At 50.8% G+C, this 11,553-nt stretch overlaps 1 protein-coding gene across 1 annotated transcript; it reads right to left on the bottom strand.

The window, feature by feature from the left end:
* Window positions 1-10,044: 10,044 nt before the first annotated feature.
* LOC123116889 (acyl-coenzyme A thioesterase 13) lies at window positions 10,045-11,167 on the bottom strand. Its single transcript, XM_044537763.1, has 3 exons — window positions 10,842-11,167; window positions 10,586-10,729; window positions 10,045-10,484 (listed from the first exon to the last, which is right to left on the bottom strand). Exons 1-3 carry the CDS (start codon window positions 11,019-11,021, stop codon window positions 10,338-10,340), a joined length of 471 nt encoding a protein of 156 aa, XP_044393698.1. The 5' UTR covers window positions 11,022-11,167; the 3' UTR covers window positions 10,045-10,337.
* Between the last annotated feature and the right edge of the window lie 386 nt (window positions 11,168-11,553).

Genomic DNA, 11,553 nt, shown 5'->3' with positions numbered 1-11,553 from the left:
GCTAAGCCTCCGAGTGAGAGGGTTGCTCTTCACTCGGTAGGATTTTTATAACTTAGGCGAGCGCATGGCTGCAGCTAAGCCTCCGAGTGGAAGGCTGGCTTACCACTCGGTAGGATTTTTATAACTTAGGCGAGCACATGGCTGCAGCTAAGCCCCCGAGTGAGAGGGTTGCTCTTCACTCGGTAGGATTTTGATAAACTTAGGCGAGCCCTTGGACTGCAGCTAAGCCTCCGAGTGGAAGGCTGGCTTACCACTCGGTAGGATTTTGATAAACTTAGGCGAGTCCTTGGACTGCAGCTAAGCCCCCGAGTGAAAGTCTGGCTTACCACTCGGTGGGATTTTGATAACTTAGGCGAAACGGATTCGCAGCTAAGCCTCCGAGTGAGAGTCTGGCTCACCACTCGGTAGGATTTTTACAAACTTAGGCGAAACGGATTCGCGGCTAAGTCACCCACTGAGGGGGAGTTTTTATGTGGACAAAAATAAAAAGTGACAGAAATTATGGAGGAACTATGACACTATTATTTTGAGGTCCATGAACTACAAAAGTACTTTATTGCAACTCATCCGAGTGATAAAGCTTAAGTGTAAAATGGGCGGAGTAGCTCCGCGTTCCAAGCTTGGGGCTCGTCGATATTATGCTCGACGTTGTAAAGACGGTACGCCCCGTTGTGGAGAACCTTGGTGACGATGAAGGGGCCTTCCCAAGAAGGAGCAAGCTTGTGTGGTTTGTGCTGATCCACTCGGAGAACCAAATCCCCTTCCTGGAAGGCTCGACCTCTCACATTTCGGGCGTGGAAACGACGCAAATCTTGTTGGTAGATGGTCGATCGGATCAGAGCCATATCCCTTTCTTCCTCTAAAAGGTCGACTGCGTCCTGCCGCGCTTGTTCAGCTTCTGCTTCGTTGTAGATTTCAACTCGAGGAGCATTGTGGAGAAGATCACTCGGCAAGATTGCTTCAGCTCCGTAGACCAAGAAGAATGGAGTTCTTCCGGTCGACCGATTAGGTGTGGTCCGCAGTCCCCAAAGAACTGAGGGAAGTTCGTCGACCCAAGCTCCAGCTGCGTGTTTGAGATCACGCATCAATCGAGGCTTCAATCCCTTAAGAATCAGTCCATTAGCTCGCTCTGCTTGTCCATTCGACTGCGGATGAGCGACTGATGCGTAGTCGACTCGTGTGCCCTGGGAGTTGCAGAAGGTTCTGAATTCCTCTGAGTCAAAGTTTGACCCATTATCCGTAATGATGCTGTGCGGGACTCCATATCTGAATATTAGTTCCCTGATGAAGCTAACAGCAGTACTGGTGTCAAGGCTCTTGATTGGTTTAGCCTCGATCCACTTGGTGAACTTGTCGACTGCCACCAGTACATGCGTGAAGCCACTTCGTCCTGTTCTCAAAGGGCCGACCATGTCCAGCCCCCAAACTGCAAAAGGCCAGACGAGTGGGATGGTCTTCAAAGCTGACGCAGGCTTGTGCGACATATTCGAGTAGAACTGACATCCCTCGCACTTATCCACTATCTCCTTTGCCATCTCATTCGCCTTGGGCCAGTAAAATCCGGCTCGGTATGCTTTGGCCACGATGGTCCGAGAGGACGCATGATGACCACAGGTCCCCGAGTGAATATCATTGAGGATGAGTCGACCTTCTTCTGGTGTTATGCACTTCTGACCGACTCCAGTCGCGCTTTCTCTGTATAATTGTCCTTTGATTACGGTAAAGGCCTTAGATCGACGGACGATCTGTCGAGCCTCTTCCTCATCCTCCGGAAGCTCTTTCCTCAAGATATATGCGACATACGGAATCGTCCAGTCGGGAATGACCACCAAAACCTCCATGATCAAGTCGACCACCGCTGGGACTTCAACTTCAGTCGGATCTGTGGCGCTCTTGGGCTGCGGAGTTTCTTCGGTGAAAGGATCTTCTTTGACTGACGGAGTGTGTATATGCTCCAAGAACACACCACTCGGAATGGCTTCTCTCTTGGAACCTATCTTTGCTAGATCATCAGCTGCTTGATTTTTTAGTCGGGGTATATGATGGAGCTCCAACCCCTCGAACTTCTTCTCCAGCTTCCTCACTGCACTGCAGTATCCAGTCATGGCTGGGCTTCTCACGTCCCACTCTTTCATCACCTGATTGACCACTAAATCCGAGTCGCCATAGACCATCAGGCGACGGACGCCGAGTGAAATGGCCATGCGCAACCCATATAGGAGGGCCTCATATTCTGCCTCATTGTTCGAGGAATCAAAGTGAATCTGGAGCACATATCTGAGCTTATCTCCTCTGGGGGAAACCAGGACAACCCCAGCACCGGAACCATTCAACATCTTAGAGCCATCGAAAAACATGGTCCAATGCTCCGAGTGAACTTCAGTCGGCTGCTGTTGTTCAATCCACTCGGCGAGGATATCTGCTATCGCCTGGGACTTAATGGCTTTCTTTGCCTCAAACTTGATATCAAGGGGAAGAAGTTCAATCGCCCATTTGGCCACTCGACCAGTTGCATCTCTGTTGTGCAAAATCTCTGATAATGGAGTGTCGTTGACGACTGTGATGGAATGGTCAGAGAAATAATGAGCAACCTTCTTTGTGGTCATGTATATTCCATACACAAGCTTCTGATAATGAGGATATCTCTGCTTGGATGGAGTCAAGACTTCAGACAAATAATACACTGGGCGCTGAACTTTGAGAGCTTTTCCTTCTTCTTCCCGCTCGACCATTAGCACAGTACTGACGACTTGTCCTGTGGCTGCGATGTAGAGCAACAGAGGCTCTTTGCTGATTGGAGCAGCAAGCACCGGCTGGGTGGAGAGCAGAGCTTTTAGCTCGGCAAACGCTGCATCAGCTTCTGGAGTCCACTCGAACTTGTCAGCCTTCTTCGTCAGTCGGTAAAGAGGCAGTGCCTTTTCACCGAGTCGTGAGATGAATCGACTTAATGCGGCCAAGCATCCAGTAAGCTTCTGGACATCGTGCACTCGCACAGGGCGTTTCATTCGGAGAATAGTGCCAATCTTCTCTGGGTTAGCGTCGATTCCCCGTTCGGAAACGAGAAAACCGAGTAACTTGCCACCAGGAACTCCAAATGTGCACTTTGATGGATTGAGCTTGATATCATACCTTCTGAGGTTGGCAAATGTTTCGGCGAGGTCAGCGAGCAGGTCGGAACCTTTTCGTGACTTGACAACAATATCATCCATATAAGCTTCCACATTCCGACTGATTTGGGTGAGTAGACACTTCTGAATCATTCACATAAATGTGGCTCCGGCATTCTTGAGGCCGAATGGCATGGTGATATAGCAGAAGCACCCGAATGGAGTGATGAAAGCTGTTTTTACCTCATCGGGCCCGTACAGATGGATCTGGTGGTACCCGGAGTAAGCATCTAAAAAAGACAACCTCTCGCATCCCGCGGTCGAGTCAACAATTTGATCTATGCGAGGGAGAGGAAAGTGATCTTTCGGGCAGGCCCGGTTGATGTGCTTGAAATCAATGCACATTCGGAGTGACTTGTCCTTCTTAGGAACCATGACGACATTAGCGAGCCACTCGGAGTGGTATATCTCTCGGATAAATCCTGCCGCCAACAGTCGAGCCACTTCTTCACCGATGGCCTTTCTCTTCTGGACGGCGGACCGCCGAAGATGCTCTTTGACTGGTTTTGCAGACGAGTCGACTCTTAGGCGATGCTCAGCCAGTCCCCTGGGAACACCTGGCATGTCAGCGGGCTTCCATGCAAAAATGTCCCAGTTCTCACGGAGGAACTGGATGAGCGCTTCTTCCTATTTTGGGTCGAGTGTTGTGGAGATGCGGGTCGGAGCTGCTTCGGGGTCGGTCGGGTGAATGTGAACAGGCTTCGTCTCACCGGACGACTGGAATGCAGACTCTGTGGCGGGCTTCTTGGATCGCAGCAAGTCACTCAGATCTGCGTTTTGCTTGTATTCTTCGAACTCGACCGCTGTCACTTGGGAATCGGCAATCTTGGAGCCCTTCTGAAAGCACTCCTCTGCCTTTTTCCTATCACCGGTGACAGTGATCACACCTTTGGGACCGGGCATCTTCAATTTGAGGTACACGTAACATGGTCGAGCCATGAACCGTGCATAGGCTGGTCTCCCCAAAATGGCATGATATGCACTTTGAAAATCCACGACCTCAAACGTCAACTTTTCTTTGCGAAAATGCTTCGAATCACCAAACACTACGTCCAAAGCTATCTGGCCGAGTGACTCGGCCTTCTTCCCTGGTATAACTCCATGGAAGTTCATGTTACTAGTGCTCAGTCGGGACATCGGAATGCCCATACCTTTCAATGTGTCTGCATACAATAAGTTGAGCCCACTTCCACCATCCATCAGCACCTTTGTCAGTCGAGTGCCTTCGACAACTGGATCGACCACCAAAGCTTGCCTCCCGGGGGTGGCAATATGAGTCGGGTGATCAGATTGGTCGAATGTGATGGGTGTTTGAGACCACTTCAGATAATTTGCCTTTGCTGGGGCAACCATGTTCACCTCTCGGTTAATCACTTTCAGTCGACTTCTGCTTTCCACATCTGCAAAGATCATCAGAGTGGAGTTGATATGCGGATATCCTCCCTCACTGTCCTCTTTGTCTTCGGCCTTGTCCGACTCCTTCTCCTTGTCCTTAGACTGTTTTCCCTGAAACTGCTGGATCAGGAGTCGACATTGGCGAGTGGTGTGCTTTGGGTAAATGATATTCCCCTCTTCATCTTTCTTCGTGTGAATGTGACACGGCATATCCATCACGTCGTTTCCTTCTTTATCCTTTACCTTCTTGGGGTTCCAGGATCCTTTTGGTTTCCCCTTAAACTTTCCTTGAGTCACGGCCAGAGCCTCTCCAGGAGCTGCCGGTTCAGCCTTCCGCTTCTGTTTCCGACTGGTGTTTCCTTTTTCCGACTGACTCGGCTTGTGCTTGCCGCTTCGGAGTCGGTCTTCTTCTTCGCCGTTGGCGTACTTGGTAGCAATCTCCATCATCCGACTCAAGGTCATGTCACCGGTTCGACCAAATTTCAAACTCAGTTCTCTGTTCTTGACGCCGTCTTTGAAGGCGCATACTGCCTGATGATCAGAGACATTTTCCACAGTGTGGTGCAAAGTGATCCACCTCTGAATATACTCTCTGAGAGTCTCGTTAGTTTTCTGCACGCAGACTTGCAACTCTGTCAATCCCGCTGGTCGCTTGCAAGTCCCTTCAAACGTTCTGACGAACACTCGGGACAGATCTTCCCAAGTGTAAATGCTGCTAGGAGGTAATTGAGTCAACCATGCCCTGGCAGAACCTTCCAACATGAGGGGCAAATGCTTCATGGCCACCTCGTCGTTCCCACCACCGATCTGAACTGCCACTCGGTAGTCTTCAAGCCAAGTTTCAGGCTTAGACTCACCAGTGAACTTGCTGACTTCTGTTGCCAACCTGAAATTGGGGGGGATAACTGCGGCTCTGATAGCTCTGCTGAAACATTCAGGACCAGAAACATGTACTCGACTGCTCGTGGGTACATCTCTGTCGAGTGCGCCTCGATGGGCTCTGTTCCGGTCGACCAACCCTTGCACGATAATGGATCGCGCGTCGAAGCCTGGCTCTCTGGGGTCAACTGGAACCCTACGCCCTGTGCTGTACTGACGCCTATCATCTGGCTGCCGAGGAGCGTAAGACCCACCCCTCGGAGGGGAATAGGGCACTCGACGCCTATCATCTCGGTCGAGTCTGTCGCCATATTGATCTCGCCGATTCTCACGCCCTTCGCGCCGCGGAGGCGATCTGGGGCTGTGAGCCGACTGAACCGTATTCACAGTGACAGATCGACTGTGAATTCTGTTGCGCGACTGAGACACGGCTGAATTCTGATCTCCTGCTGCCCGGAGCAAATCCCTGATCTGCAGCAAACCTCTGCCAGCTTCCGACTGCGAAGGCTGAATGGACTCTGCTATACGGGTCGCAGCTGCTAAATTCTGAATTGGGGTTCGATATACCTGAGTCGGCGGGAAGAGTTGACGTCGACTGGTGTCGGGAACTCGTTGCCGCGCGCGCTCGTCGAGTGCTCGCTGAAGGTTCTCCAGTCGAGTGCGCTCGGCCAAATTGGCCAGACGCGCCTCCTCCAAGGCACGAGCCTCGGGGGTTTCTCCTGCGATGGGAATACGCAGGGGATCCTCGTTCCTGCGGCGAAGCTCTTCTCTTTGCAGAGAGTCGAGTGGCTCGGGCTGGTACTCTTCGTAGTCTCGTGCAGGGTCGCCGCCGTCACCTGCTCCACCACCACGGGCGAAGCCAGGAGGGCTGCGGGGCCCGTCGACCATCAAGATTTCCGCCGCTGGATCACTGCTTCCGCACTCGGATGCAGTCTCTCCGGAGCCAGTCGACTGATTGAACAAGCCGTAGAGAGATTCGTTGGGCTCGATTGCCGCAACTTGTGTAGTGGCCGATTGGCGAGCCACCGCGTGACTCACCCATCGCTGAAGCCTCGACAGGCCTGAGCGCTTGCGCTGGCGGGAGACCGGGAGGGTGGACGATAGAGGAGCCGACCGATACTGGGTCGACGGTTGCCGCAGCAGGACGCCGCGGACACATGCGCGAAAATGCGTCGCACCGCGGACGGGGAGCGCGTCTACGTCGAGTGGAGCCTCCTGGAGCCATGCGGAGTCGTCGGCGATGAAAGTGAGAGTGCCGAGACGGATCTCTTGACCCTTGACCAAAACTCCAGCAGACACCATGATGAGAGTACTCGGAAGAATCGCAACTTCTCCACAAAATCGCTAAAACACCTGCCCCACGGTGGGCGCCAACTGTCATGGTTCTAAGCCTGACAGTAGAGTGGGGGGTAGGTATGGAGAGGCAAGGTCCTAGCTATGGAGAGGTTGTAAGCACAAAGGATGTACGAGTTCAGGCCCTTCTCGGAAGAAGTAACAGCCCTACGTCTCGGAGCCCGGAGGCGGTCGAGTGGATTATGAATGTATGAATTACAAGGTGCCGAACCCCTCTGCCTGTGGAGGAGGGTGGCTTATATAGAGTGCGCCAGGACCCTAGCGAGCCCACGCAGGAGAGGGTTTAAGGTGAGTTAAGTCTGGGGCGTTACTGGTAACGCCCCACATAAAGTGCCTTTACTATCATAAAGTCTACTTGATTACAGGCCGTTGCAGTGCAGAGTGCCTCTTGACCTCCTGGTGGTCGAGTGAGTCTTCGTGGTCGAGTCCTTCAGGCCAGTCGAGTGAATCCTCGTTGGTCGACTGGAAGGCGACCTCTTCTAAGGATGTCCTAGGATAAGTTACTTGGATCAGGTCCATGACCCTACCCTAGGTACATAACCCCATCACCGGGCGCGAGCAGCAAGCCTCCAGGCGCCAGAGGACGACGGCCAGACTGCGAATCCTCGAGCGCCTCGAGCGCCTCGTCCTGCCAGAGGCGGTCCGCGCCGGCGCAGTCTCCACGCGGTGGCGGCACCCAGTCCTGGCGGCACCTCCCTCCAGTGGCAGATCCAGGACTGCAACGGGGTGAGGCGTCAGCGGCGGTCGGTGGAGGCCGGGGGGCGCGGGGCCGCGGGCGACGGGGCGGGCGGACTGCGGCGGGCGGCGGTGGCGGACGCACCTGCCTGCGCATGCGTGTCTGCTGCCTGTTGCTCGTTGCCTTGCTAGATCTGCGATTGGGATGGGCATCGAGCGAGTTGGAGTCCTGGACGAGGCCTGTGTGTGAGTGTGTTGGGCTGGGCCCTGGCTGTTAGTTGGGCTAAGCCCCGAGCCCAATTCGAAAACATACCTAGGTAATAACTAAAAAAAGGCACGCCCCGGGCCTGGGCCCTGGGGGCTGGGGCCCAGATCCGCCCTTGCTTACACCTAGACAAGTATTTGCATGACCCAAGTATAAAGTCACCATCATGACCTTGTTACGTTTTTATTTAATAATATGGCTGCATGCATCGATTAATGCAGAGGCTGGAGTTTTTTTCTCCTTTCAAAAAAAAAAGTATCGGATCACCGGCTGAATCACGGATCACTAGACTTGTCCCTGCGTTCTTCTCTTTGTCACAGTAAGTACCATCAACTGTGATTGCAAGGCACCCCAGAGCAGGCTGTGGCCATTGTGCACGGGCACTGGCATACCTCTCCTTCGCTAGCTGTTGACTGTTGTAGGCTTCCTTCCAGTATCCCTTTTTTCCCTTCACAGGGTCGCCGCCGTCCTTACTCTGCACCTGAACTAGCGAACACATGTAGCTCGACAGAAATGACCTTGATACGTGTAAAGGAGGCACTGCTTTGTCATGTACTTGATCGTTCCTGATCAGCCAATTCTTCCAGATAATCATTAGCACATACCTCCGCACTCTCTCATTAACTCTGGCTAGAAGATCAAGCGCCCATTCCGGACCAGTATTGATCAGCTCATCTTGTTCAGGTATTTGCCATTCACCTCTCATGGCCTCCCACACCGCATGTGCTTGATCTGCATGGAACGCATCCTCAGTTTCTCTACCACATCGCACACAGACATCCATCGTGTCGAGGTGGCGAGACTTCTTTAGTTGGTCTTGTCGGCAACCCTTCCTTCAGCATTTTCCAAGCACAAATTTTCTTCTTTGGTGGCACATTAATCTTCCAGAACACATTCAGTATAGGTCTAAAAAAATGAGACTAACCCAAAGGCTAACCCTTGTTGACTTTTATTTATAGGAGAAACTCCACAAGCACCGCGTGTAAGAGCAGAGACTCGAACCCGGATGAGCTGGCAGCAAACCCAGCTGCCCAGCCAACGCCCGTTCTCAAAAATAGTATAGGTCTATCACCCCTCGGCCTTGTGCTGGACCCCGGCCCCCCTTGCTCTCTCAATAATTCCTCAACCACATCATCTTTCGTTGGATGCCACGCAATGAAATCTGCCTCTAAACGACAAGATGGTCGGATACCAAGGATTAAGTTCCACATCTGCACGTATGAAATATTGTCTAATTCTTTCCTCATTCCATGACCCATCCGGCAACAAGAATTCTGACACTAGTGAACCTACACACACCCTTTTCTGACAATGGACTTCTAGAAACATCCCTGTGCGCCTGGGAATTGACTAACACCTGTAAATTGTTAGACTCCTCAAGAATAGTAAACACATGTATAAGTATTAAATAAGATTAATGTGCAGTCATATTTGTCTGATATCATGTCTTGTTGTTTTTCTGGAAAGCAAATTACACCGGCTCATACTTAAGAACGCTTAAAAAAAGGATGAGAACAGAGGGAAATTAAAAGCCACCCTGCCTTATTTTCATATTGGAGAAACTGACTTTGAACGCAGGCTGGCGACATGAAACCTTTTTGCTGTCTACCGCTGTGCCAAGGCCGAGTTCTCACTTATAAGGACTCTTGAGGTCTTAAGGATCTCGAGGTTCTTGTTTTGCTTTAAGTGTAACTGTTCTCAATAGACAACATTAAGACTATTATCACGTAAATCACTTTTCACACTTTCATGCTAAGGTAAATCAAGTTTTCATATAGATGAGTAGGTCAGCATGCCATATAGTACTTCTTTTACACGGCACTCCTTTTAATTACAGAAATTGTATAGCGCATATACCAGCAAAACAGTTTTCCACGCGACACGCTGCTCACCATCTGACCAGACTCCATGCTGAGGTGGATCACAGCGACACCTGATGGTCCAGGATTGGTCATGCGAGCTTGAGTCGCGTCCTTTATTTATTAGCACATACTGTACATACATACATACATACATACATATTTTGTATTCGTTGCATCAACATACTAGGAGAAAAAGGCATTCTACTGTCAAAGTAATCATGAACGGTGGATCCATGCACGTGATATCCGATGCACTATATAATGACTTTTATTCTAACACACATGGGAATCCCGAGCATGGATTCACTGTATGTGGTTCATTTGAGATTCATGCTACTTTTTTCACTCTTTTCAGAATTTATCTTGTTTCAAGGCATTACATTGGTGTTTTTTGCTCGTTCGAAAATGTGTCTTAATGTTTCACCGTGGCATCGTGTATCAGCGAAGCTATCCAGAATAAGTGCATTCTTTTTATTGATACACAATGAAACGTGATGATACATGTTGAAAAAAAAGCCAAACAAAACATTTTTTTTGCAGGAACAAACAAACAAAACATTTTGAAACGAGATCAATTTTGATAACCACTAGCACGAATATGACAGCAATGACGAGCGATTAATCCACGCATGGAATATCCCGTGCTTGGTAGAATAACCTCTCTCATCAACATATAGTTTGCTAGCAAAGACAACCGTTTTATGCGTGTACACTGTGGCCCTTCCATGATAGGGAGGACCCTCAGAGTTTACTGGAGACGTTGGCGAGATACTTGGTGTGGCGGCCGTGCGCGAGCACCTGGCCGGTGTCCTTCCTCCTCACCTCCACGGTCACGCACCCCGTCTTGTCGCCGATGCCGAGGACCCGAGCCTCTACCTCGATCTCCTCCTACATGGATGCAGCATGGCTCCGTTTGTTAGTCCTAACTCCTAAGTCCCAACTCACAAGGAAGACTATATAGTACGGGAAGACATATACTCGTATCCTACGTTTGCACGGGCGGCGCCCAGGTAGGAGACGGTGATATCCAGCGAGACCCCCGTCACCGGCGAGCCGCCGGCGAAGATCACTGCAGACCCCACCAGGTCCACCAGCGACGCCACCGCGCCTCCGTGCATACGGTTGCTGGCGCTCTTCGATTGCGCCGGACGTGCACACACAGGTATATATACACTGTTCAGTTCAACGCTCCTACATACAGTACTCTCCCGTGAGCACGGCCGGGATGGTTGGCTATGTACGTACCGACGTGAGGCGAGGAGGGACCATGAAGGAGCAGAGGAGGCGGCCGGGTTCAATGGCCTCGACGCGGAGGCCGGCTACGGTGAAGGCGTCGTACAGCCGGTGGCCCAAGGAACGGTCGTGCCACCTCTCCATGGCTTCCTCCACATCCTTGCCCTTGCTGCCGCCTTCGAGCTTTGCCATCTGCAGGCTCTCTCCATCTCTCCTCGTCTACCCTGCATATATAAGAGGCCTTTGAGAGCTCGGCCTCCATTGGCATTTTTCGCAATAGGGACACCATATGAGGAAAAATATCCACGGGGCCGAGCATGAGGTAGGCTGAAATCGAGGTATCCCACCATATTGATTCGCGTGTTAGTGTATTCGGTAGCGTATTTGATTTTTTTGTGCCTTAGAGCCTGTAATGGGAGTATTATAAGCGGTACTTCCTCCGTCCCGGTTTACCGGACCCCTTCTTATTTTGCTAAATTTTGATCAACAAATTTAACTATTAAAATATAAACAATATATCCTCAAAATTATATCGTCGGAAAGCTCTATCAAATACAAATCTATCAGTTAAATTTTTTTAGCATATATTTTATATTGTATTAGTCATATGAGTAATCAAAGGCTGACTCAAAATACTATGAGGTCTAATAAATCCGGATGCTTGCCAACTACTCCCTCCGTTCCTAAATATAAGTCTTTGTAGGGATTTCATTAGGTGGACTAC

The sequence above is a fragment of the Triticum aestivum genome, chromosome 5B (genome assembly GCF_018294505.1).
Source record: "Triticum aestivum cultivar Chinese Spring chromosome 5B, IWGSC CS RefSeq v2.1, whole genome shotgun sequence".
Taxonomy (NCBI): Eukaryota; Viridiplantae; Streptophyta; class Magnoliopsida; order Poales; family Poaceae; genus Triticum; species Triticum aestivum.
Note: the sequence above shows the minus strand (reverse complement) of the source record. Positions and strands in the feature narration are given on the sequence as shown.

What these genes read in the sequence shown, in the direction of transcription:
- LOC123116889 (XM_044537763.1), bottom strand. Translation starts at nt 11,021, where the DNA reads ATGGCAAAGCTCGAAGGCGGCAGCAAGGGCAAGGATGTGGAGGAAGCC. An exon ending in TCCCTCCTCGCCTCACGTCG is followed by an intron (nt 10,730 to 10,841) that starts GTACGTACATAG and finishes GCGCAATCGAAG; the next exon opens with AGCGCCAGCAACCGTATGCA. An exon ending in TGGGCGCCGCCCGTGCAAAC is followed by an intron (nt 10,485 to 10,585) that starts GTAGGATACGAG and finishes GCATCCATGTAG; the next exon opens with GAGGAGATCGAGGTAGAGGC.